This window comes from Eucyclogobius newberryi, unplaced genomic scaffold, assembly GCF_026437365.1.
Source record: "Eucyclogobius newberryi isolate DKJ021-1_F unplaced genomic scaffold, fEucNew1.0.hap1 SCAF_19, whole genome shotgun sequence".
In the NCBI taxonomy this organism is placed as follows: domain Eukaryota; kingdom Metazoa; phylum Chordata; class Actinopteri; order Gobiiformes; family Gobiidae; genus Eucyclogobius; species Eucyclogobius newberryi.
In genome coordinates this window covers 21,370,437-21,395,714 of record NW_027315823.1, presented here as the reverse complement: position 1 = coordinate 21,395,714, position 25,278 = coordinate 21,370,437, and the positions used below count along the sequence as shown (strand labels likewise).

General features: G+C 38.5%; 2 protein-coding genes, 1 long non-coding RNA gene and 1 pseudogene across 4 annotated transcripts; 2 read left to right on the top strand and 2 right to left on the bottom strand.

Moving 5' to 3' along the window:
• Positions 1-852: 852 nt before the first annotated feature.
• On the bottom strand, positions 853-10,173 carry tulp1a (TUB like protein 1a). Of its 2 annotated transcripts, XM_072452120.1 has the most exons (14): positions 10,084-10,173; positions 9,395-9,446; positions 7,086-7,218; positions 6,924-7,007; positions 6,427-6,546; positions 4,082-4,192; positions 3,858-4,007; positions 3,685-3,776; positions 3,027-3,191; positions 2,841-2,953; positions 2,658-2,766; positions 2,487-2,585; positions 1,558-1,729; positions 853-1,480 (listed from the first exon to the last, which is right to left on the bottom strand). In XM_072452120.1, the coding sequence occupies exons 1-14, from the start codon at positions 10,128-10,130 to the stop codon at positions 1,347-1,349; spliced, it is 1,581 nt and encodes a 526-aa protein (XP_072308221.1). In that variant the 5' UTR covers positions 10,131-10,173; the 3' UTR covers positions 853-1,346. The 2 variants fall into 2 exon arrangements, with proteins under 2 accessions (XP_072308221.1, XP_072308222.1); XM_072452121.1 differs by lacking the exons at positions 9,395-9,446; positions 10,084-10,173 and adding an exon at positions 8,837-9,012.
• Positions 10,174-13,652: 3,479 nt separating this feature from the next.
• On the top strand, positions 13,653-16,368 carry LOC140365603 (uncharacterized). Its single transcript, XR_011927837.1, has 3 exons — positions 13,653-14,683; positions 14,966-15,091; positions 15,914-16,368. It is a non-coding gene; the product is annotated as an uncharacterized lncRNA (long non-coding RNA).
• A 2,684-nt stretch (positions 16,369-19,052) lies between these two features.
• On the bottom strand, positions 19,053-21,139 carry LOC140365744 (adenosine receptor A1-like; annotated as a pseudogene).
• Positions 21,140-21,231: 92 nt separating this feature from the next.
• LOC140365602 (adenosine receptor A1-like) lies at positions 21,232-24,557 on the top strand. Its single transcript, XM_072452119.1, has 2 exons — positions 21,232-21,847; positions 22,441-24,557. The coding sequence occupies exons 1-2, from the start codon at positions 21,492-21,494 to the stop codon at positions 23,066-23,068; spliced, it is 984 nt and encodes a 327-aa protein (XP_072308220.1). The 5' UTR covers positions 21,232-21,491; the 3' UTR covers positions 23,069-24,557.
• Positions 24,558-25,278: the final 721 nt, after the last annotated feature.

The window sequence follows — 25,278 nt, the reverse complement described above, 5'->3', positions numbered from 1 at the left end:
GGCCCACCAAGGAACACCAGCCCCGCCCACCACCAGCACCCGCCCAGCACCGGACCATGGACCGGACACGGCATCTGTACTGGGACCTCGCAGAGTCCCGGTGGGTCACCACAATGTGATGATGCACTGGGCAGTGATGATGAGAAAGTAAAGAAAACTTATTTTAGGGAGAAAAAATAAGAATAAAATATGCAATACGCAAAGACACATAAACGTGAAAAGTATATGGTGCAAGTCTCAGTCTTGGTTTGACTCAATAGAGGGTTGAACCTAAATAATATAATATTTCACTGTTATTCCTCTCTATGTGAAAATGACTTAACATTCAATTTGAATAAGAATTATGTTTATTAAAGCTGCACTATGTAACTTTCCTGGTGGAAGGTCCGCTACCTGCTCGTCTCTGTGGGGATAGTATTGCTTTCTCTGTAATATTCCAGACTGACATTAAATATATCAATGTTTCATTGACTAAATTGCAGGTGTTTTTCTACAAAATATACATTCTTAGTGTGAGTGGGGGGTCGCATCTCCACAGACAGTCACATGCTTGTCTCCATGGAGATAAGTGAGTTTGGAACATTTCAGACAAAGCAATAGCAGCTCCATAGAGACAAGTAGGTGGTGGACCCTCAACCTCAACCAGAAAAGTGACATAGTGCAGCTGTGACAGTGATTCACATCCATCAGTCAAAATGGTGTGTAAACAGTGAATCCAAAGCCAAAGCTAATTAACAAAACAAACACTGATAACGTGCATGTTTCAGACCAAAACCCATCAACACAAGTCCCTCCAACAGCTCCTTCTATTGGTCAACAGCATTAATGCACCAAATGAATTGCATGACTCTATAAAGCGACAAACTCTTTATATTCATTACAGACAAAAGGCCAAATGAACTCTTCCTGCTGTTATTTGCAGTATAGCCGGCAGCTTGGGGCTTTGTTTAATGTGAGCAAGTTCGAACAACCGCCTCAGCAGGTTCAGGCAGAATACACACCTCTCACTTACTCTCGGGGCCCTCCACGCAAACTGGTTTTTCTTCCTCAGGAGCTTCTTTCGACAGGCGTCTCGTCAAGAGCGTGGGTGTCTCCTAAAACTCGGAGGGAATCTTTGCAGTTGCAGAGTAGGCATACAATGACTATGCGCACATCTGAATCATGTCATTTTTATACACAGTTCACATTTATTGGGTGATATGAGACATTGTTCTCAAAAATAGAAATTCAAAAAGAGACAATAAAAAGTGACAAAATTCACACTGAAAACTAATACGGACAGATGGATCTGAACTGACGTCACAGTTTGACATTAAGGTAGCAGATTTAATAACAAAGGAGTGTAATTATTCACAGGCAAGTTTCCCATCGAAACTGGATAAAGCAATGGCAAAGGCCTGCACGGCACACATTGGATAGTTGTAGTCCAGAGTGAAAATATCATCAGCTATACGTCCAAACTGCATCACAATGTAGTCCACTGAAAAGACAAATGCCGATTTAGCCACACTCTTCGTCATTTCACGTCAAATCCACAATATAGCCGTGTTTACTTACGGTCATTGTTGTGAACTATCTGAAAGTTTTTGATGGAGGCCTGAGTGACGCGGCCGTTGAAGTTGAGCACATGAGATGATGACTCCTCGTTCCAGACTGGAGCTTTGTTACGAAGCTCGATCAGATTATCCATCCTTCTGTTTTGATGCCTGATGAGCAAGCCGTCATAGTCCTGTCGGGCAAAAACGTACAAGTCACCTTTAATACAGAAGGTGTTAAATCACGCTGTGTTGTAATAAATGCAATTAAGACGTTCAATGATGGTAACTTGAAGGTGCACTACATCACTTTTCCACTTGCTTGTCTCCATTGGGATGTTGTTGCTTTGCCTGAAATGTTCCCCGGTCTACTTCCATGGAGACACCACTAAATTACAGGTCAGATCTGCGGAGAGGTGGCCCAGCTCAAACTAAGAATGTAAGAATTTTGCAGCGTGATTTGACAATGCGTGATAAATACAGCGAGTTTACTCAATAAAATCATCATGAAGGCCGGTCATGTTGTGGAGGAGGAGCTGGACTGTGACTGTGGTGTTGGAGAGGAGGATGTTGTCCACAATCTAAACTTATCCTCAATGTGCTTAGCAGCTCAGCTGCCACACTGCTGAGAGACACAGGAACTCCTGAACGTTGTAAACTCGTCTTTTTAAAGTCATTGTGCAGCATTACGTTCACTTGTATATACTATGTATATTTTAAAAGTTATGTGTACATTTATTGTGTTTTTACAGGGGATTTAAGCTGGTAATTTTAAGTTTTTAATTGCATGCAATATTTCCCCTTGAATAACAGTTATTCTGATTCTGAATTCCATACTGCGGAACATTCCAGGCAGGACAACAGCATCTCCATGGAGACACTCCTTTAAACTACAATAAAGAAATCTGTGTACATTGTGTATATCATACAGTAAACTACATGAGAACGTACATTTCTTGGTCGAAGAGGGATTCTCTCGTTGTCTTTGTTCATTCCTGGTATGATGATGCTCATCCTTCTGGGACCTTTGATTCCTAAAACATTTGTTTCCTGAACCATAAAATATAATTGTGAAACAATACATTACAGTATTTGTATTGCATAGCTGTGTGAACGACGTACATAAATGATTGCTGCTAACTCTTGACGTGCGTTTGACATGTCAGGCAGAGCTCTTTCAGGATTCAGGGCATTATCAAACACAGTAAACTTGGTGCCCATCAGATTTGACCTAGGACGAACAAGACATTATTACAACTTATTTCAACAATTAGTGTAACAAAGTGTAAGCCACATTTACACTACCTTAGCTTCCCTACAAAATTCTCTCCTCCTCTCGATAGATCTGTTGAATCAATTGAAATCAGGTAATTTGAAGTAGTGCTCTTCTTTCTTTTCCTTCCAGCCAATAGAAATGTCTGCAAAAGAAGATTAAAACAAAGCTAAAGCTAAAACAAAAAACACATAATTTGTTTGAAAAAAAGGTCCTACCTTCTTGTCATTGTCCAGGTGGAGGTAATACAGAGGATACATAGACTTGTCCATCCCACGCTGGTCCCTGGTCACTCTACACTTCACCGTGACGCCTTGAGGCGCTGGCTCCAACACAAACTTCTCCAAATTATCAAACTCAATCTCAGGAGACGGAGATCTTGCCTAAAGAGTAAACAATACAGTTCAGTACAGTTTAACAAAATCCCTTAATCAAAGTTATCCATACTCAAATAGTTGAAATAGCAATTTAGGAAACCAAAGGTGACGAGATGTGATCCTTGTTTTAGAAGGAGGAAAAGCATGTTATGGTTTTATTGTCACTTTGTTTGGTGGGATAGTAACTGTGGTAGTTTGTGGAGAAAAGTTAATTTATACAAAATCACAAAGAACAGCATTTTTGGACAGTATAAACATGAATTTGAGAAAAAATAAATGTGTCAATTTCTGTTGCTATGTAATAGTTATGTAATTACTTCCACTTATATCACATCTGCTGCACATGTCCAACCAGGAAGTAAAATTATGAACTTAATCAAAATGGTCAAACTAGCGAAAATTAGGCAAGATTTTTAGTCAAATCTGATCTGTAATTATAGTGAATTAGTCTAACCTGACATAAAAAAAATAAAAAAATAATAATCAATGAGTATTGTACCTTTTTCTTTTTCCCTTTCCCTTTCCCTTTCTTCTTCTTAGATTTCTCTTCTTTTTCAGATTCAGAATCATTACTTTCTTCTTCCTTTTTGGCTGAAACAGAGAGTGGCATGGTAAAATACAGCAGCATGTTTTAAATATTTGATGAGAAACTATTTTTAATTGTGTAACTACATTTTTTCTTGGCCTTCTTCTCTTTCTCTTTCTCTTTGCCTTTGTCCTTGTCGTCCGACACTACAAACATGGAGGCTGAGTTACTGGACGATTTCTTCTTTGATTTGGGCTTGGTCTCCTCTTCGCTGTCGTCACTCTCTGATTTTGCAGCTGTTATTAAGTGCAAATGTTACTGATCAGATTTTTTAAAACGGTATGATGCAACAACTTATATCTTAACAAACCTTTCTTTTTGGGTTTAGAGTCCTTGTCTCCATTTATTTGAAACATTGAGGCTGGTTCCTTCTTCTTGTCCTTTTCTTTTGACTTGGACTTTTTCTCTTTGCCCTCAGAATCTTCACAATAGAAAAGAAATGGAAAAACATCGAGTTTGTACGTAACATGTGCATTCTTTTGTTTTGTTCCACATTACACGGTTCACTTTCTGAACAGTCTATGTAGTTAAACAGACAGGGAAGTGTTGAGACAGCAGAAATACACCTGCATCAAGCAAAAGGCAGCACAGATGTTAGAATGGAAAATATATCTTCAACAATTGTGCCGAAGTAAAGAACACACACAATGTAAATGGTTTTCAGAACATGTGCAATCTGCATCTCAGACTGAGGCGGTTTGATCCTGCCTCCGACCTGTGCAGTCCGTAAACCCTCGGGCAAGGCACTTCACGCCTCTGGCCAACATATTGTGTGTGACTGTGATTGACGGTGGCCGATTGGCAGCCACAATTCAATGAACCAGCAGTGGAGCAGCTGGGCCACAATATCGTATTTTCCGGACAATAAGTCGCACCTTTTTTCATAGTTTTGGCCGGGGTGCAACTTATACTTACATTTATACTTATATACTTATACTCCGGAGCGACTTATATGTGATAATATTTGTTATTTTCACACTTGCAACTGCATTTCATACTCCAGTGCAACTTATATATGTTTTTTTCTTCTCTATTATGCATTTTTTGGCTGGTACGACTTATAGGCAACATCACAACCAAGTCAAACTGTTGAGCGTTCAATGTATGAGAATGTAGAAATGCACTAAATTAATATGTTAGAACACAACTGTTTTGTAAACAAGTCAGTTTATGTAAATTTCCTTGTTATGATGTTGTGCCTATAGGCTTTATCAACAGGAAAGTAGTGTGAGTTGAGGGATGAAAGAGAATGAGGACATGCAGTAAGAAGTCAGAGTCAGGAATTGAACTCACAACACTGCGACCACCGTGCAGCACTGTTTAGGTCATTTTCATGTGGAGATGTGATAGGTTTGTCTAGAATTCTCCACTATATGGTATTAAACGTGTCTTTTCTACAGGTCAGGGGTGTCATTTATAAAACTTTACGGACAGAACTCAAACTTCTCAAATGTCTCTGCCCAGGTTGTCTTCTCCCGTGTCTTTGAAAGCTCCAGTGGGCAAAGTTTTTGGACTGTACTGCACGTCAAGTTGTCTTTTTATAGATCAAACTTAACGTGGGAAGTCACATATGCAACATTGTACATACGCAAGCTTTATAAAGGTATTTTTGAGCCAATACCTTATGCCATACTGTGGAACATACCAGGCGAAGCATTGCAACAACGTTTCCATGGAGACAAGCGGGTAGTAGTACTTACATTAAATAAATAAAATTATCATTTAATACACAGACTTAAGGCAGAGCTTCCACAGAGAGACCGGTGCCCTCTCTTTGTAGGAGGAGTTTCAAACCATAAAACACAAGTCAGTGCAAGTGAAATGACAAGATGATTGTGAGGTGGAAAGGCCAGGTTTAGCTCAAAGGCAAAAGCTCCTCAGACATGATTAAAGACAGTTAATTAAGATAGTTAGACCGCAAGTAAATCTGTTAGCATGGTACAATCACGTATTGAATTTGAATAAAAAGAGAAAGTAAAACAAAAGCTATTTTATTTTTGAAATAACAAAGGTTCAACTAACATACCCCTGCATATTTTTAAATATAATGTAGTTGTGTATATCACCCACAGCTTTGAATGCATAAGCAGCTGTGGAGGTTCTGACTTGAATGACTCCCTCTGAGCAGGGGGCATTATATATTTGTATTGTATTTAATATTATTTATTATATTTGTATTTGTTTATTGTTTGTTTTAATGGTCTGGTAGATAGTATGGCTTAATGTAACATATATTATGAATAAAATAATAGTATTTTATGCTTGTAGTCTTTACTGTCTTTACTGTGGACAGTGGGCTTTAGAGGCTCTAAAACACCACAGATTTCACAGACGTTTATCAGGACATTTAGAGTCACTTTTAAGAATACTTTATCCTATGATGATCAAGCGTGCATATGAATGAACATGTTTTTACCATAAGGACAAAAACGATCAACATTCCAACATCTGAACAGTTGTATTGGACAGTGCCTTTCACACGTGTTTCCCATGTTTTCTGGAGACTTCTTTCAAAGATTAGAAGTTCAATAATAACTTTTTTTTCCAGATTTAACCTAAAGCCTCTTAATTCTTTGCTTTGCCGCTGTATTACACAATAAAATCCTCTTATGTGAGTCCGTCTGGCTTTATACCGCTGCAGTGTTTCTTTTTTACCTTTAGATTTGGATTTCTTCTCTTTTCCAGACGTTGGCGACGGGGGGCTGTCTTTGGTCGTCTTCTTCTTTGTTTTCTTTTTAGGAGTGTCTTCGTCATCATCATCATCATCTGAGCTTTCTAGTTCAGAAAGGAAAAAGCTGTGTTTCTTTAACAAAAAAAAATGTATTTCCTTCACAAAGCAGAGCAAGTCGGACCATGGGAATGAATACAATAGTTGTTTAAGTATCTTGCCTAGTGTGAATGTGGTTTGTGGCTACACCAGAGAAGAGTGAATGATTAATACAATGTGCAATGCAATTTGAATGCGCTATACATACTATAAATATTGATTTTTGAAATATTTATCTGATCAGAGGTACAAGTAGATATTCAGATTACTTTCCAACATGTTTAATTCTGTGGTCTCTGTTGTTGTAATACATATTGAGAATGTGTTGTGCACTTTATTAACAATTAATGATTCATTATGGCAGATAGTAGATATTTTGACCAACCTTTTTTCTTTTTTGGAACACTTTTAGTTTTCTTCTTAGTTTCTGTGTCTTTCTCTGGCTTCTTCTTCTTCACCTTCTTCTCATCTGGAGGATTTAAACACAAGTGTGGTCAATGTGGTTAGATCATATGATGTTAAATAAGTCTTAGCCACTCTCACACACTTTTTTCGGGAGGTGGGTCTTCCTCGTCCTCATCTTCACGCTTTTTGCTCCTTAGTTTTTTTGGCTTGGATTCACTACCATTGATCTTTGCTTCTTTTGAGTCCTTTGCACCCTCCTTCTTCTTTTTAATCTTTTGTTAGTGGCTGAAGTGACACAAATTATAGATGTTTTTCAATATCAAATTCATTATTAAATAATAGCATTTAACTCACCAATATAAGGAAGTCCAAAGGAAAGGCAAGAATTGAAGGCAAAATAACAAATAACAATAAATTAACAATATTTTGAATAGTGTGTAACCTCATACTGCAAACAATTTCTATTCCTCAAATGAAACCAAATAAATGGCAAATTTCTTATCAGTTTCAGAAACGAAATCAGTATATTGAAGTGCGTAGCTTTGTTTATGTGGCCTCCATTAAAGAAACAGTAACAACCACAGCTAGAACATGGGTTCATATGGTGACTGCAGATAGTTTAAGGGTCTAGCATCTGACCTTTACACCTCCTGCTTCTTACCAGTTTGTTAATGCGTTAGTGGGCACTCTTTCCAGACAGTATTTTTTTTTAATGGGCTTTGAGCAGAATGTATCAAAAAATAAATAAAGAAGAGTTAATTTTCCAGAAGGAAGAATCTTAATCTCTAGACAAACTCACAAGAACAATATGTCACTTTCCTGAGTCACATAGAACCAGGTCAGTGTGATTGTGGCCGCAGAAGTAAAGGTAATCCTATTACACACCTCTTAGACAACAGACTGCTATTTATAAGTGTAATTTACAACCTGTGTATTGAGTGGCAAACAACCGCTACAACTCTCATTCTTAATTTAAATGCATTTATTGTAGTATTATGTAGGCAATAAGTTATAATGAACAAATACCATATGTTATACAGTAATAGAATATTTCTTAAAAGCTGAAATATCCAATGTTTTTTCTCATAAATAACTACATTTGGTTTCTCCTCCTAGAAATTGGAAGAGCAAGTAAGAGGGAGCCATCCATGTAAGTCACTACCGTATATGCTACTTACCAGATACGGTGTGAGCCCTAGGAACAAGTTAGATGGTTTCAAAAACCCAGTTTTAAGAGCAAACTACAGAAGAAATGCAAAAGAAATTAAACTTCGTATTTGGTAAAGTTGACCAAATGCTACATGTTTTACTTATTATTATCTAGATACTGGATAATGAAACCATGGATAATGATATTTAAAAATTGTCCACATTGGAAAGCAATTAAAAAATAATTTTAAAAGTCTGAACATTTAATTTTTTGCTGTGGATTTGCACATGGTTTGGAGCCGTGCTTTCACAGGTGCATCATTAGGCCCCAAAAATCCATGACAATAAAAACAATGGAATCAAACCATGCTTAGCTGCAACTGTCTGTCAGAATTCTTATGCGTCATGTCACGTGGCAATTAGTAGTTTAAGTAAATTTATTTTGTTGTGTATAACTGGACTAAAAATGTCATCTCGGTCACTCTTTATACTTGATGTCCAACAATTCCGTTTTGCAATTGGAATAAGAGCCGTAACCTCACATGTGGATCAGAGCTGACTTTCTACACAACAAAACATAGTATGGAAATAATTTTGATATCCCAATGACTTTGAATTGACAATGAATTATAGATACTGTGGAAAAAGGTTGTAGTAATAATAAATCAACAAAGGATAAGGATGTACAACATTTGTTTTAAATGAAAGCATCCTCAAGCAGCAATACAACAACGCACATATTACCTTTTCTGCAGACATGTTGTAACCTCTTTTATTCCTTTAGTCAAATATAAAATGCTGTTCTCTCAGCGGAGCTAATGAACGAGCGAGAAAGCCCTACCACACTGCATCCCCATCAGCAGAAAGTTGTTAATAGGATTTATGTGCAAAGCCATCTGCTTTGTAGAGACACGTCAACTGTTCAGGCGCAGGGAGGAGCGCTGTTTATGTGGGACAGCACTGAATCAGTATGTGTTCTCATGGACAGGACACTCCTTTGGCAGAGATGTACGTAAAGGTGCACTACGTAACTTTTTCTGTCGCCATATTGCTTTGCCTAGAATGTTCCACAGTTTAGTTTTAAACTTGAAGGTGACGATGCCACAAGGCCAAGTCACAGTAAGAATGCATGTTTTTAAAGGTGTTTTCTTTAGCATAAAAAAACGTCATGTAAAAATGTAAATGCAAAATAGACAAGTTGAATACCACACTGTGAAACGTTCCAGTCAAAACTATAACATCTCCATGGAGGCAAGGTGGCAGACCCTACACAAAACTTACATAGTGCATATATTTACTTACCCGAGTCTTCTGCTCTAAAGACAAATTGGAATCATCATCACTGTGCAGAATTATGAAAGAAATACAAAGTGAATGGTTTATGATTGATATAACTATAAAAATGTACAAAATAAAAATCTGTTATTAAGATGTGGCTTACAACAAAGCCCAAAACATTACAGCTTAGCGTGATATGGGGATGAGAGAGAAGGGAGGACATACAGGAAACTGTCAGAGATGACAAGCAGTAAACTGTCAGAGATTTGAATTTACGACATTGCGGCCGGCTGCACATGAATATGCCTGGCATATGTGCTGCCGCCTTAACCACTCGACCACTGGGCAGCACACAATGGAGATATTTCACAGTTCTGATCTTTGATATGGTTTGTGTAAATGTTTAATTAATCATATGTACCTTTAGCAAAAAGCAACACAATTTGATCAACCAACTGAAAGTTAGAAAATTAAACAACAAACAACTTGGCTTGGCTCCTGTCCTGTTGGCACACTTCCTACACAGGTCATATGAGGGATGGACCAGTCTAGTTCTGCCTGGCACCGACCCTTGAGGCCGTGCCACTGATTGGTTTTGCTCTAGTTGGCACAGTGCAGTGGATGCATGGTGCATGCATGTGGTAAAGACGCAGCCACTGACCAAAACACAAGGCTATGGTAAGACTGAGTCGCTGCTACTACTGATGCCGTACCTTTCTCGAGTCCAGGCCTCTTTCACTGTGTGTTGGGGTCCAGGCATGATTCACTCTAGAGTAGTCTGTGTTGTGTGTCCAGCCCATGGATCTATTATATTATCCAGCCTCTGTCATTGTGAATGCTCCATACACATCCTGGGGTCACATGATCTGTGTCTAAGAGGATTTCCACCAAAGCAAAGTCCCCCTTTGAACTGATTCCACAACCAGGAAGCTATGACCCTTCAAATGGATTACCGGTACTCTAATCACACACAAATCATCCTCATATTAAGGAAAAATAAAAAAGCTGTACCATTTTATATCAAATGTCATCTGGAAAAACTCTTGTTCACACTGTTGTTGTGTCCTTTGTAGGACTGTGAAATAATCAATACCAACATACAGAGCGATACTAATATATATTTAAAAAGTGTATTTGAAAGGCACTATATAAATAAAATGTATTATTATTACATATTTGAAAAGGGACCAATCGTGAAAAAAGTGTGAAATTTCCTGAATAGTTTTAGTATGGTCTTTATCTACATCAGAAGTTGTAGTATATGACCTTATGGAACTAAAGAAATCATTAATATTTTACAATGTGACAACAATAGATGAAACTTTACCCACCTTTTCTGTGTGAATGTGTTAAGAGATGGTGGTGGTCGTGGAGTTCATTGGGAAGAATTGGACACCATCTTCAACAGTCAGCAGCTGTAATTCAAGCCATATAACTATTAGTGTCATTATTAACTATTATAATAACAGAATAATTCCATGTGAAAATATTGTACATCCATTTGAACGTCTGCTAATTCATTTGTTGACCACAAGATGTTGCTGTTCCCCAACATTATGCCAGTCCAAAGACGGTTGAAACAGGGATAAATGGAAGTCTTTACTTCAGTCTACCAATCATAATATATTATATTATAATTATAATCCATCCAACAGTTTGTAACCTTGCATTGGACAATATCTTGACAAAAGTTGTTGTTTGTTTGTTTGTTTGTTTGTTTGTTTGTTTGTTTGTTTGTTTGTGTGTGTGTGTGTGTGCGTGTGTGTGTGTGTGTGTGTGTGTGTGGGTGTGTGTGTGTGTGTGTGTTTTCTAGATGAATAGTAACACTTTTATATGTGTAAAGTAGTACTAGTTTTGCTGTAGATTTTCTGCAAAACTAATTTCCTGTTACACAGACAATACTGGAGGGACATTCGATAGTGACAAGGCAGAATGAAAATAATACCAAGATCCCCAAAAAACACTAGATACTAAATGGTCCCCAGGACCTAAAAGACACACAAAAGGTATGGGTTTCTCACCACACACACATTCCAGTGCATATACATTACAGTATATTTTATTATTGTGAGCAAGATAGCAAATATTTGTGATGCAATAAGAAGCACCACAAGAGAGTTGGACTGAGAGGCAGTAAAAGCAGCTCTTTCTATACCAAGAACTGTAACAACAAGCCTGGATAAAATGAAAACACATCATTCAATGTTATGGTGAAGTGGGGACTCTTTAGAGCAGTTGTACAAATACTAAACCAGATGAATTATGGGTAGTGCATAGAGGTAGTGCCTTAGGAGCAGAGGCCTTTGGGGAGCAGGGGTGGGGGGTCTGATAATGACAATGATATTTTAGACTGGGCCGAACATACAATAACATTTGTTGTTGAAGAAGCAAATGCTGAGGATGTGAACCCTGTGGCAGAGTTAAGTTTTGTGAATGATTAAGCCAGTGACAGCCCATGACTGGACAAACAATGGAAACAAAACAGGAAAATCAATTTCACATGAAAACATAACCAAACCCATGACTCTTCTATGAGGATATACATTACTGAGGTCAGACTTGGCTTGTTGTGGCTTAATACTTGAAAAACAACTACTGCATGTGTTTTCAGCATAAATCCGAAAATCATTTACACAAGTGTAGTGGATGTAAATATTTTTGTGCTTAAGTGTCTGAGGTTGAGTTATAATGAGAAAACAAATGGCATATACCTGTATACTGTATTTATTTTTGAAATGTTGTGTATTTGTATAGTACAATTTGTATTTCTTTAAAAGCTATTTACAACTAAAATAAGCAGTATTTCTTGACAGACATCAATATTAATGGAAGGCTATCATGACTCAAACTGTAACTTGGGGCTTCCTACTTTCAAATGTTTGCATTACTTAATTAAATATAATTGTATGCATACATACCAGTAAAGGTATCACTATAGCATGTTTTAAAAATGGTTAGGACACTACCAATACCAAGTTAGTTATTGAAAACCGAATTTAAAAAATTTAATAATTAAATGATGCCCAATGGGTCATGCGAGAGTACTATAGAGAGTTACAAAGCTTGGCAATATGAATTAATGACAACATATACTCGTACATAACAATTATTATTCTGTTATGTACTATTATGTACTAGATATATTTATTAATACAGGAATAGGTACTGAAAAAGTTATTCAAATACCAGTATGAAAAATCAGACAGTATTATTTAACTGATAATCTGATCCTGATTAACTACCTGTAGTGGGGGGGGAATGAAAAGGTTCCCAGCCCTCTCCTGTAGACCTGTATCTTAAATGTGTGGCAATGCCAGTGGCTGCGTGTTTTTGCGTTAACAGCCTATTCACTTTAAAGATCAAGTCATACAGTTTGTTTAAAATGCAAGCAGTCTAGAAGTCATTCCAAGACACAATATCTAAGTGCCTGTTGCGTCATAGGTAAAAAACAAAAACCTAAAAGTAGAAAAAATGGCTGCCATGCTAAATAAAATGATGTAACCTGTAACTTGGGACAGTTTTTGTTCCTATTTCCCAACACCGGTTTAGTATACTTATTCATTAGATTAAGTTTTGTAGGACAGGGTGTGTAACCTCTTGATATAGTTAAGAAGTCCAACAGACTACATAATACATTTAATAACTTATGAATCATTAGAATATTTGAGTATTGCAATGATCTATAAAGCTAAGCACACGAGACATAAAATTAAGGTCAACATGAGGCCAGTCCACATCAAATACATGTGAGAACATATCAAAGCATCCATTATTGTCAGTAGCCCTTTTGTGTTACAAATAAGAGTGTATCAAATTATAGCCATAGGGAATTATTGAAAGTTCAGTCTAGTTCTCATCAGGGAAAAGTTATTTATTTACATAAGGTGTGACAATAACAGTAACTACCATCCACATCATACATAAATGTGTGACGTTACTTTTTTGCATGCAAAGCAGGTTTTACTCATTTTTGCAAAGCTTAGTTAATATAGGTCTGTGTTGGACTGTAAAAAAATCTTCTCTTAAAATCAGAGTTCTTAGCACAATGAGCTGACTGAGAGGTAAATGCATTCAATATGTCTTTGCATTTGCATGTGGTCATATTTGGAGGTTTATACAATACAATACTTTATAAACTTTACTGTCCACTTGGGGACACCACAGTGGTGTTTGATACATTTGCCTTTGCTCATACTAAGCCATATTTGTATACTGAGAAGTACCTGATAAGAAAATCTGAGTTCATGTTAGCGCACCACCTGCATTTATTACTCAGTTTAGCGTCTGTAGCTCAAAAGTGAAAGTATAGAGGAAATAGAGCTGCAGCTAGTTTCCTATTCTCTTCCTTGACTGAGAACAGCTTCAGCATTCACATGGGTAAACAGATGTCTGAGGGACTGGAGTGGCCAAAGCTGCCAGGGGAGAGCCCTGAGAGTGGTCAATGCCCTGGTGTCAGAGCGACCCACAACAGGCTACACTCTCGCACAGACTTGTCCCACTGCTTTTCTCAAAGAGGCACTGCTCTTTTGAACCAGTGCCAATGGAGGCTGGCCCAAGCTTTTGCAGCTGAACTGTTATAAACTGCATGTTCGTGAGAAAGGAGAAAGACACTACTCAACACAGAAACTCTCCTCCTGAGTTGTTTTTATCATATCTCAGAGGTCCATCTGACTGAAGTTTTGTAGGGAAGCGATTCGGGAGCCAGAAAAGTAGGCTCTAACAAACGGTTATAAAGGATTTATATGCAAGGAGACTATTGCTCAGAAAAAGAAGGAATGACGTCACACATGGGGCTGTCTCGGATAATGCCTGAGGAAACACACAGATGAGTTTGCAGCGCAGAATGGTTTGCACCCTGTTTTGAATTGATATCAGGGACTGTTATGTAGCTTTGTTTTGCAAAAATAGTTTGTGAGGAGTCTTATTCTCATTCTGTCGCTCTGTCTGACATATTTACAAATACGTATGCTGCATTGTGGGAAACAACCTAGACAGTTATTGACTCTGATTTCTATGCTGTTAATATTTCACCTTGTTTAGTGCAACCACAACCACAGCAACGGAAGTCTCTGTACTCCAACAACTCAACACAAAAGCTCAGGCAGGTGGAGAACGCCTAAAGACGTCAAGGGCGACTACGGAAAATGGGAACTGTGAGGCATGTACTACCTGGGACTGATGCCAAATGCTGACAAAAGGCTTCACTGCACAGATCCGAAAGGAGACTTTTCTTATTCGCTGTGCAATGCTCAAGGAATATCTGGCACTGAACTATTGAGGCAACTCGAGATCTGCTACAGGGCACATTCTACAGTAAGTTAAGATTTCATACTCCTCCTTTCTACTTCTACTCTTTTCTCTTTTTATGGTTCTGTACTGTTTTTCAAACTGCAGTTTTGATGTCTTTCCCATGGCCCCAAATAAAGCGAGGATTTGAGTCGTCCCATCCCATCTCCTGTTGTCGACTGTCCTCTTGGCAGCACTCTGAAAGTGGGCAGGGATAGAGGAGGGTACGGCTGCACTGGAGCCCCTGCCCATGTTCGAGTGGGGCTTCATGCTGCTTCACTTCTAAGCCTTTCTTCTCTCGTCTTGCAGGCAAAGGAGAAAGATGTGGAAGTGCCTTCTTGGGTCGTCCTTAACCCGCCTTTTTGTCCGCTGAAACCATGGCCTCATTTTGCATGGGTGACCAGTGTCCTGACCTGTTTTAAAACATGCATCCAGGTATTTAATGGTTTTAATCTGATTTTGTTTATATATCTTGAAATATTCTTACTTTCTTGTGCTTCAGTTCAGTTCGCATTTTTGATTCCGCCCTGTACGCCTGCGATCTTTGACCAACATGAGGCCTATTGCGCCGTTAACAAGTTTGATGTTGAGAGAAGTTGTTGTTTTTTAAATGTTAACTGAAAATGGCATAAAGATAAAGTGCCACCAGATATTTATGTCTTTATTTTTATTTTTAAAAGATCTTTACTTCGACAATGGCAAACAGTGGTGAGGCCGGTGCATTAACATAAAGCAAACTAAAACTGAAATCTTATTTGCACAGCATTCATCACGGAAATGGGCTTTTCTCAACTTGGATGGGAGTTTGAATGTTGCATGATTATATTGCTGCACGAGGGATGAGAACCTTGCCGCAGCAATGGTTTGCCACAAAATGAAAGACTAAATTAAAAAAATTATAGTGTTTTAGCAATTAGCGTTTGATGGTCCAACTTGAACGTTGTATAAATGCACACATTAGAACTTAACACAGTGTTTGTGGGCCCTGCTAGTTGGTAAACCAGTATGGACCAGTTTTTGTGATGCAAGCATTATCCCATACATGAAGGGGGTTGTGTGATAAAATGGCAGAGTCACGGTTTGTAATGCAGCTATTTTCTCTCATTGTTTATTTTCTCTAATTTAAGCGCAAAATAAAGTAATTTAAGCAGACTTATTTGTATTTACAGTGACATAATTGCCATCATCCAGACCGTCAGTGTAAATGTTTAGCTGGATGCCACAGTGTGAAATTGTGTGGTTTGGTCTCTGTTGCAGTTGACTCAGCTTTTGGGAGTTTCTTTGGTGGAGTTTGCAGACAGCTCATGGCACACTGTACACAGAGGAAGAGTGAGGCCAGCGGAAGAATGGCCGTCCGGCATTTCCTCCCCCCATCCCCACTCTCCTCACATGAACTCACTGTGCGGCCTGCTGACATGTTGTTTGGGAAGTCATCTCCTCCGCTATTTGCGTTTCTCTCCGCACCATACTTAGAGTGACTTTGTGGTCGCAGGATCAAAGTCTGCATTTTTTGCATGTTGCTTTTATCTGACAATAAGGCATACACATCCAGTACTTCCTGTTTGTTAGCACGATAACTCACAGGTTATAAACAGACTGGTGCAGGCTATAAGTCAAAAAGCCATTCATGCTCAAGTAGTTTGTGACTATACTGTATAGTGGGTGTACAAAGTGGACTGCTCAAATCTTGTAGAGAATGAACTCAACAACTAAAAGAAAGGGGCTGGCTCCTGCCATTTGATATAAGGTTTATGAAGATTAAAATCTAAAGCGTAATAAATACTGATGAATGTGAAGATTCTGATCTCACATATCCTTTCATTTCAAATCCTGACAGCATGAATACTTTTCTTAGCACATGCTCGTACCACACCACCAGGCAAGTGTCTTTATTATTACAAAAATGATTCAATATTCAGGGACAGAAGGTTTTATGCTTGGAATTGTTGCTAAACTGACATCGTGAGGGGCCAATACAGATGTATGCCAGTGTTTATTAAACAGATCGCAAAGATGACCATATACAGATGAACATATGGCTGTGGTCTGCTCACAAGACAATGAGGCTTTCTTTACCATGAGCAGTGTCCAGGCTCTAGTTGGAGCATATGTTTGCCACCTTACTCTATCGCAGCCCTTTTTACATCATTGTCTCATTTCACTGCCACCAACACTCTCCCCTCCTTTTCTGTCATATCCCATCTTGTCTCACTAAGGAATAAGATGCAACCGTAGCCCTCAAAATGGTCCCCAATTTCTGCTGATCATCATGGACCACGGCCAACATGTCCTCATGAGTATATTTGTTTGTTTGTCTTCATAGCAATATAAAGATAAAATGAGAGTAATAACACTTAAGCAATGTCTCCACACTACAATGTTATCTTTGCTTGGAACTGGCTCAAAAACTGACAAAGTAGTGCCCTCCAATGGAATGAGGTTGATACCATTTACAGTCTAATTATTTCAACATCTCAATCAGAGCTTTGACTCTTTGGTGCCCTCTTCATGTACCTCCACTGAGCTTGGCCTGACACTCTGCCAAAACATTTCAGTCTCGACCGGCATTAATTAGGCCAAAGAGGGATTCAAAATGGTAATGAACTACACTGCATCTTTTCAGCCACCACGGTTCACATGCTAATTTATGCAAAGAGCGCAAACTTGACCACAGCACTGTCTGTGCTCACTCAGCTCTACCGGTCATTGGCTTCTGTGTCCAGACAGTGCAGCCTGTCCCAGACTGTAGCTGGCATCGTAAACATGCTACTCCTGCCAATGGACTTGAAGTGGCTTTCACACTAAACAAAGATGGCACTTTCCTCCACTCAGCTTTTTACAGCACATAGACTAAAACCCAGACACATTCATCTATAATCCACACTCTGGAGATTTTCCACTTTACGGCCAGAGCATATGGATTCACAGAAAACAGCAGAAAAACACAAATGTTAGATTCTGACATCTGCTTAAGTTTATGATCATCATTGTTATTAAGATGGAAGACTAAAAGGGTTGTTTATGCCTGTATGGTTTGTTGGCCGGTTAACAAGAAGCTGTAACTCAAATGTATCTCATATCAATTCCTCCATTTTAAGTTTACGCATCGGCACTTTACATTCACTGCTTATCTATACCTGTTCTCTAAAGCCTACAGACAGTAGGGCTGTAGTCAAAAAATTTTTATTTGTGGTTGATCTTTGCATTGTTCAATCAATCTCTCAAAATGTTCAATCAATCTCTCAAAATGTTTTTTGAATCTCACACAAAATCACTATACAGAGACGTAATACCAGACAAAAACTCCAGCCAACTGACTCCATACATTCTCCTTTCTGTTTTGGTCCATATAATCCTTGCAATCTTAATAAAAATAGACTTAGACACAGTCGACCAATTCATTGACTATACAAATAAAATATTACAGCACTAAAAGACTGAGAAAACACGTCACAAATGGTGGTCAATATGATGACTTGCCAACCTGGAGCAATTGATTGTTAATACAGTGCCCTCTTGTTTAATGGAGCTCCATATAAAAATGTTGTCTGTTTTCCCACTCCCCCCTTCCTGTGAATTTAACCAATGGCATGGGTTGATTTAAGTGCTTCTCACAATGTTATTGAGCTAAGTGTACATACATTGTGATAAAAGTTATTTTATTTTTTGCCCACAGGTGGACACACTGGATACTGTCCGCATCTTGCTGCTGTCCTTAAGGCTGAGGTAGTAGATTGAATAGTTGTGGGGATTGTGTCATCCCTCTGAGTTAACTATACAATCTACTGTCTTCCCTAAAGAGACAGGTTCAACTACAGTCAGAGAGCCATGAACAACAATGGAAGTTAAACTGAAACTATTAGGAGAACTATTACTGCAGCCTGGAGTTGAGCCTAGCAAGGTGAGGTAGTAGGTTGTATAGTTTGTAGGAAAAAGATAGTCCTACTCAGGTGATAACTATACAGTCTATTACCTTCCTTGAAAGGAACAAATTGAGTGTCTGAGGAGCTCATTGTAAAGAGTGCCTTTATGCCATCCTGTGGTCATTGGCATGCATAACATGGGCGCTTTCCCTATTTTATCATCAGTATTTACAGTGTTATTTTATTTTTGTAACATCAATCAATAAAGCATTTCACCTAATGTTTTATCATATATTTATTTTGTTTTTTATATGTGACATGTTTTGCACTTATATGTGTCATTGAATATTTGTATTTGTACTATTATATCATACAAGTTACTACTAAACTACAAAACTATGTTTTATCTTGTACATACTGCACAATGAAACATAAATCAAATGAAATGTTTCAAATTGGAAAAGTGAATAGTAAATAGAATTAAAAAAATGACAATACTTACTAGAGAAGTTGACAGAAAGTGGTAGATGCCTTTACGTTGCTTCTATAATGTCTACATTACTATTGAGTTTGTCATCTGTTGCCTGGCTGTTGGCTGGTCCTAGTCTTTCCTCTCCACAGGATTTATACTTTCTCCAAGATTTGAAAAAAGCCGCTCTAATTTTTGGTACTAAGCATATACAATGGGATTCACAGGTGAATTTGCATGAGAGAGCACATTGCCAACATAGAAAGCCACCACAGATACCGGAAACGTTACTCCACCAAAGTAAGCAAAGCAGTTCATAATGTGCAGAGGCAACTAGGATGCAGCAAACAACAGCAAGACCAGAAAGAGAGAAGCTGCAAGTTGTCTCTCTTTCTTTATAAAGGTGGTGTGTTGTGTCGGAACTCAATCATTCCATGGCTTATCTCTGAGGTTTCTAGGACGGGTCCAAATGATTTTAATATATAGTGTTATCATCACCAACAAAGGTGATAGCGTGCAGAGAAAAATAAATAAATAAACCAGATGAGACATTGGAATGGCGACAATGAATTGGCAAAAGAATAATGGAGTTGTTAGAGTGGGCCAGCATTTCCTTGTTATACCATCCGAACTGGGGAGTGAAGCTGAGAGTCCCTGTCCTTAAAAAGAAAACAAAAAGTACAATATCATTTTGGAACTGAAAATAGGCACCAAAAGGCAAATTGAGGCTATTTCCATGGTTATTTAATCTTTGAATACATGTTTATGGCCTATAGCTTATAAAATTGCACTTAGCATTCAGAAACAATTGGCAAGAGATGCTTGGAGCCCCAAGAAGTAAGTGAAATAAAAGAAAAGGGTTTGTGCGGTATCAGGCAGCCCAAACAGAAGCGAAACAAAAGAAATGTTGCCTACCGATGTCTCAAGTAAACACTATAGACACATATAACGCTATGTCCAACTCTAAGAGGCTGTATATATGCAAACGCAAAGTGGCCAAAAACCTGCAACTAAACAGAAGTTACCTAGAAGGTACGGCCACAGCCCCCACCAGAGCGTCAGCCACACACAGGGACAGCAGCAGGCAGTATGTGGGCTCCTGCTGGAGGCTCTGACTGGACCACAGAGCTGCCAACACCAGCAGGTTCCCCACACAGCAGCTCAGGCCGATCAGCACCTGCATCACTGTGTACACCACCTGCCCTGACTTTCACTCAGACTGACAACAGAAGCAGTGACGCTCAACAGAAAACAAAGCCACTTCCAACTTCCAGCACGATCACTAGTCTGTGCCTCAATGTGGTGCAACAGTCCAATTTATATAGTGCAAAATAGTATGTGGAAGTGTGACATTACACCTTGTAGCAGCAACTTGTCAGCAGAATTGTCAGCAACAGATCTACATCTATTTAAATAAAAGCAAATAATATAGAGAATTTTTCAGAACTACATGTCCATAATCCAAACAATTATGAGAGGAAAATCTAAATAATAAATATCCTAAAGAGTCAAAAACAGTCTCAGACAAAACCAGATGTAATGCAAATTATATAGATTTCATGGATGAGCCTTGATTACCATTCATGTTTACAACAATCAAAAACCAAACAAGATACGCTTACAATAGGGCTGAGAAATTAATGAATTTATTTTTTACAAATAATAGCAATTACCATGCATACCAATGATTACAAAAATTATTTGAAGAATTGAGGAAAAATGTATTTTTTCTATGTATATTCTATATACACTGATATCGATCAGAGCTACCCGCACCTAAAATATGAATATAATTTGTTTTTTAACTTAAGCTCACCTGGTAGCATTTAGAGGACGATTCAGAATGTCCTGGGAGACAAATGTGAGTCGTTTCTCTCCCTTGGTTAAAATAATCTGATATAATCAGATATATCATGATATCATATATATATCATGATATATATCTGAATACATTTAAATAATGCACACAATCTCACGAATGAAAATAGTGATCTTTAAATGTCCACACATAACTTACATTTATAGTATTTATTGCCCAAAAAATATTATACAACTTACCGAATGTTCAGATCTTATCAAACAGAGATGTACTTCATTTGGTTTCAGTGCATCTTTGGCAGTGCAGTTTCTCATTGTAAGCAGAGGGCACATGATGCCTGATGTGAAATATGTGTGGTTAGTTATTATACAAAGTGTGTGGTTAGTTATTCCTCTCCAAAACCATCAATGAGCCAGTGGTACTGCACGTTGCAGCAAAAAGCAAAGTCCCTCCCCGTCATGTTTATAGCTTCACAGATCAGAGGGAGAGAGAGTAAAAGGATGCTGAAGATTGGTGCACTGGGACCACTCTGAGTAAGATGCTGGAAAAGTACGACGCTTTATAATGTAGCAACAAGTCCTTTGGCAGACTTTAGATAAATACTTAGGAATAATTGAGCTGAGTAAGACAACAGCAGTTTTATTCAGGCAACTTTGACTAAATAACTGAAAAGCTGAGGTGAGCATGACTTCCTTCTCAGGTATCCAGCCTCAAGAGTCCATAGACGTGGTCTACATCTCCATAGAGACAGCCATCGCCCTGGCCTCAGTGCTGGGCAACATCCTGGTGGTGCTGGTGGTGTATGTCAACCGGGGGCTCCGAAATACCACCTTCTTCTTCATCGTGTCTCTGGCTGTGGCCGACATCGCCGTGGGGCTCCTAGTCATCCCCCTGGCCATAGTCATCAGCCTTGGACTGAAGACGCAGTTCTACACGTGCCTCTTCCTCTCCTGTTTGCTCCTCACCATCACCCAGAGCTCCATCTTGTCTCTACTGGCCATTGCCATCGACCGATATCTACGAGTCAAGATTCCCACCAAGTATGTGTCATGTGTCATTATCATCAGCTTGCAATAAAATATTTAGGATTGTTTAGTCAGGCATGTTTATGACTGGTACAACTTGTAATGAGATACTTAATGGGAAAGTATTCCAGAGGGAGACAATCATCAAAATGAGACAAAATGAGTAGTGGAAATGCAAGAACATTCATTTGTGTGAAAATAACAACTGAGTGACTATAAAACAACATGATTTGAGCAAATTGTGTAATAAGCAACAATCCATATAAAATGCCTCCAAAATTATATACAATGCTAAAAACAAACAGCCCAAAGAGGTCCACTAAGGAAAACTTTCTTGGACTTGATCTTGGTGGTGCTTTGCCGCTATATATTGTGGCCAAGTTTAATGCAAATCAATGTCCTGGGCATCAAAAGCTTTTAAGGAAATTAAAATGTCTCTATCTGCTTAAATAGCTGGTGATGTAGAGAAGAGATTCTGTCAGCAACTTCCTGTTTTCTGCTGAACAGATTTTGATCTAAAGCACATTTACAAACACAATATAGTTCTGGCATTGGTTCAAATTTGGACTTATTCTAATGTACTGTTCTGGTTGTTTTTCTATACAAAGGTACTGCTCCGTAGTGACCAAGGAAAGGGCGTGGACAGCTGTTGGCCTGTGTTGGGTGTTCTCTTTCCTAATGGGCATGGTGCCAATGACGGGCTGGAATAACCATGGTGCTATGGGTCCCTCCAGCAACATTCCCTGTACATTTGTGGGTGTCATCAGAATGGACTATATGGTGTATTTCAACTTCTTTGGATGGGTGGTGGTCCCGCTGGCCATCATGACTTTTCTATATGTGCAGATATTTTGGGTGATAAGAAGGCAGCTCAACAGTCGTGCTGAGGCCACATGTGATGCAGAGAGATATTACCAAAAAGAGCTGAGGCTGGCCAAGTCGCTAGCTTTAGTGGTCTTTCTCTTCATCGTGTGCTGGATGCCAATACACATTATGAACTGCATTAACTTCTTTTGCAAAGACTGCAAAATCCCTACAGTAGCCTTGAATGTTGGCATTTTTATGTCCCATGTGAACTCAGTAGTCAATCCCATGGTTTATGCCTTTAGGATAAAGCGCTTCAGAGTTACATTAATTGAGATCACTAGCCGATGCATGCTATGCAAACGCACACAACCCACACCATGTGCTAACAGCACAGCAGCTATTACAGAGAAAACCACAGGGGACTTGTAAAAACAAGGCAGGATACCACAACAAGGAACCTACACAAAACAGTAATGACTCTAACCCATCACTGAAAATGAATAGTGAGAGGTAAACTAAACTATACATATACAACATCACTGGCCCACTGCAATTCCTTAGCAATCCTTACTATTCGGAAGTATAGCTACATTCTAATTCTATATATAAATCAATGTATTTGATATTGACAAACTAACAGGCATTGGTAACTCACAGAGGTTTACATTCTGTCCAAACTGTGTACAAAGAGCAATGCACTGCAGCAAAGCTAAAGAGGAATTACTGAGCTAAATCAATACTAAAGCTACTGAGTAAATGTTTCCAAGAAATATTTTTCATTTTAACAAATAAAAAGGGCTACCTGTGGTGTACATCCATAAACTAAATGGGTGGATAAAAAAAAAAAAAAAAATTGACACCTACATTGGTTTTAATTAACAGTGGCAGTACAGTGAGTAAGGCTTTAAGTAGTTGGACTGGAGTAATTTATTCCATCTTCACTAAAGAGGCTATTAACAGTACTGCTTTGTCATCACATCACTCACATTCTTTCTGCTAGGGGTCTAATACGTGCTTGGGTTATTCCCACACAATGTCATAAGAAACAATTTACAGTCTGTCATTTATCAACCATACTGCTCAAGACATTTGACAGAATATATAAACTGCTCTGATCATGCTCTAGTAGTCCTTGAAAAGACACCAGTGCATATTGTACCATCTGCCACCTGCATCCTTACGAAGGATTTAAATGTGCTAAGCAATATCTAATCCTTTGCCTGCGTCTTAGCGAGGTAGTTAACGTTTACCACAGTTCAGGGCAGCGCTAAAGCCTGAAGAAAAAGGACAGCGTGAAAACAAATGCTTCTTTCTATTAAGAATTTTGGCTTTTTCTAATAGGAATATCTCATTGCCTGAAGGTAAAACTGGTATTGATCTTATGTATACAATAGTGTCTTGAGGCCTATGACGGTAATCTAAATTTGGACTTTAAAATCTGTCGAATGCATTTCAGCGGAAAGCATTGCGGCAACACAAATGGCAGAGGCTGATGGAGCTGCAGACGTCCAGGACATAGAAGCTCCAGAGGAAGACGTGGATGATGAACATGCAGCCATGTTACACTTTAGTAAATACGCTGAAGCCCGCCAATCACTTCCATGGGAGCAGTGGACATTTAGAGAGAAAACCAATTTTTACATTGACCGGATTTTCCTAGGGTTCTTCATTGGTTTTATAATTATTGTATTGGGTGATTTCTGTTACAAAATGTGGTATGTGACAAACGTGAATAAGATTGCTGAGTTTGTTTTGGACTCCCTTGTGTCTATGTTTGAATGGCTTTTCAAACAGGAAAACCAAGAGGAGCTAAAAGAATTGTGATTTAGGAATGCCTGAGTTGTATTTAAAGGCCACAGATTCTATTTTAAGCGTCATGTTGTGAAGTATATAGTAGATAAGACTACTGGGATTGAATAAAAACATTTAATGGAAATAATTTTAAAAATGATTTGCACGTATTTATTTGCCAGCCAACTTTCTTTTTCCCTCTTTAAATTGGGGAAACAAGTAAAAAGTAGACAGCATATGTGCATGGTCAGAATATAATAAGGTGTATCCACTATGGTGTAGTAAAGACTAGATTAAAGGTGCTGTATCTGTTTTTTACGGCCTTAAAAACTTAATAAAATGGAACTAGTTCATTTTAAAATGCAGCAATCTAAGTTTATTCCCCCCTTTGCCAACACATTCTGAGTGTAATAATAATTCACTGCGATTCATTTATAAGCGCTTTTCACCACTTTTAGAGGCCAGAGCAGAGTTTGCCATCATTGTAAAGTTAACCAACATAAGCATGCTTACAGTGAACCTGTAAGCAGGCTTCCTGTTGCACGGAGATTTAACGTAAATAGTCAATAACTAGATGTAAATTGCACATAGCGGTCTTATTTTCACCCTAGTTTTTTTGTTTTTTTACAATATATGCACTGGGCCAAAAAGGATGACTTCATCACATCCCTTTAATGGGCTTTTCTGTGTAAAACGTATTGTGTTACAGTGTAAAATATAACTTGTACAATAATGCATTTGATGAATATAATATACAATACTTACGCCCAGAGTAGCTTGCGTATAGTCACGTGGTGCGTGCATATGAAGGAGTGAAGGAGGGAGGAGTTCAACAGCTGGGAACGTTC

Excerpts from the sequence above, each read along its gene's own strand:
- tulp1a (XM_072452120.1), bottom strand. The coding sequence starts at position 10,130 with ATGCCTGGACCCCAACACACAGTGAAAGAGGCCTGGACTCGAGAAAG. Across the intron at positions 7,008-7,085 it reads AGACCCACCTCCCGAAAAAA|ATGAGAAGAAGGTGAAGAAG; the intron begins GTGTGTGAGAGT and ends TAAATCCTCCAG. Across the intron at positions 6,547-6,923 it reads TGTTCCAAAAAAGAAAAAAG|AAAGCTCAGATGATGATGAT; the intron begins GTTGGTCAAAAT and ends TTTCTGAACTAG.
- LOC140365602 (XM_072452119.1), top strand. The coding sequence starts at position 21,492 with ATGACTTCCTTCTCAGGTATCCAGCCTCAAGAGTCCATAGACGTGGTC. Across the intron at positions 21,848-22,440 it reads CGAGTCAAGATTCCCACCAA|GTACTGCTCCGTAGTGACCA; the intron begins GTATGTGTCATG and ends TTCTATACAAAG.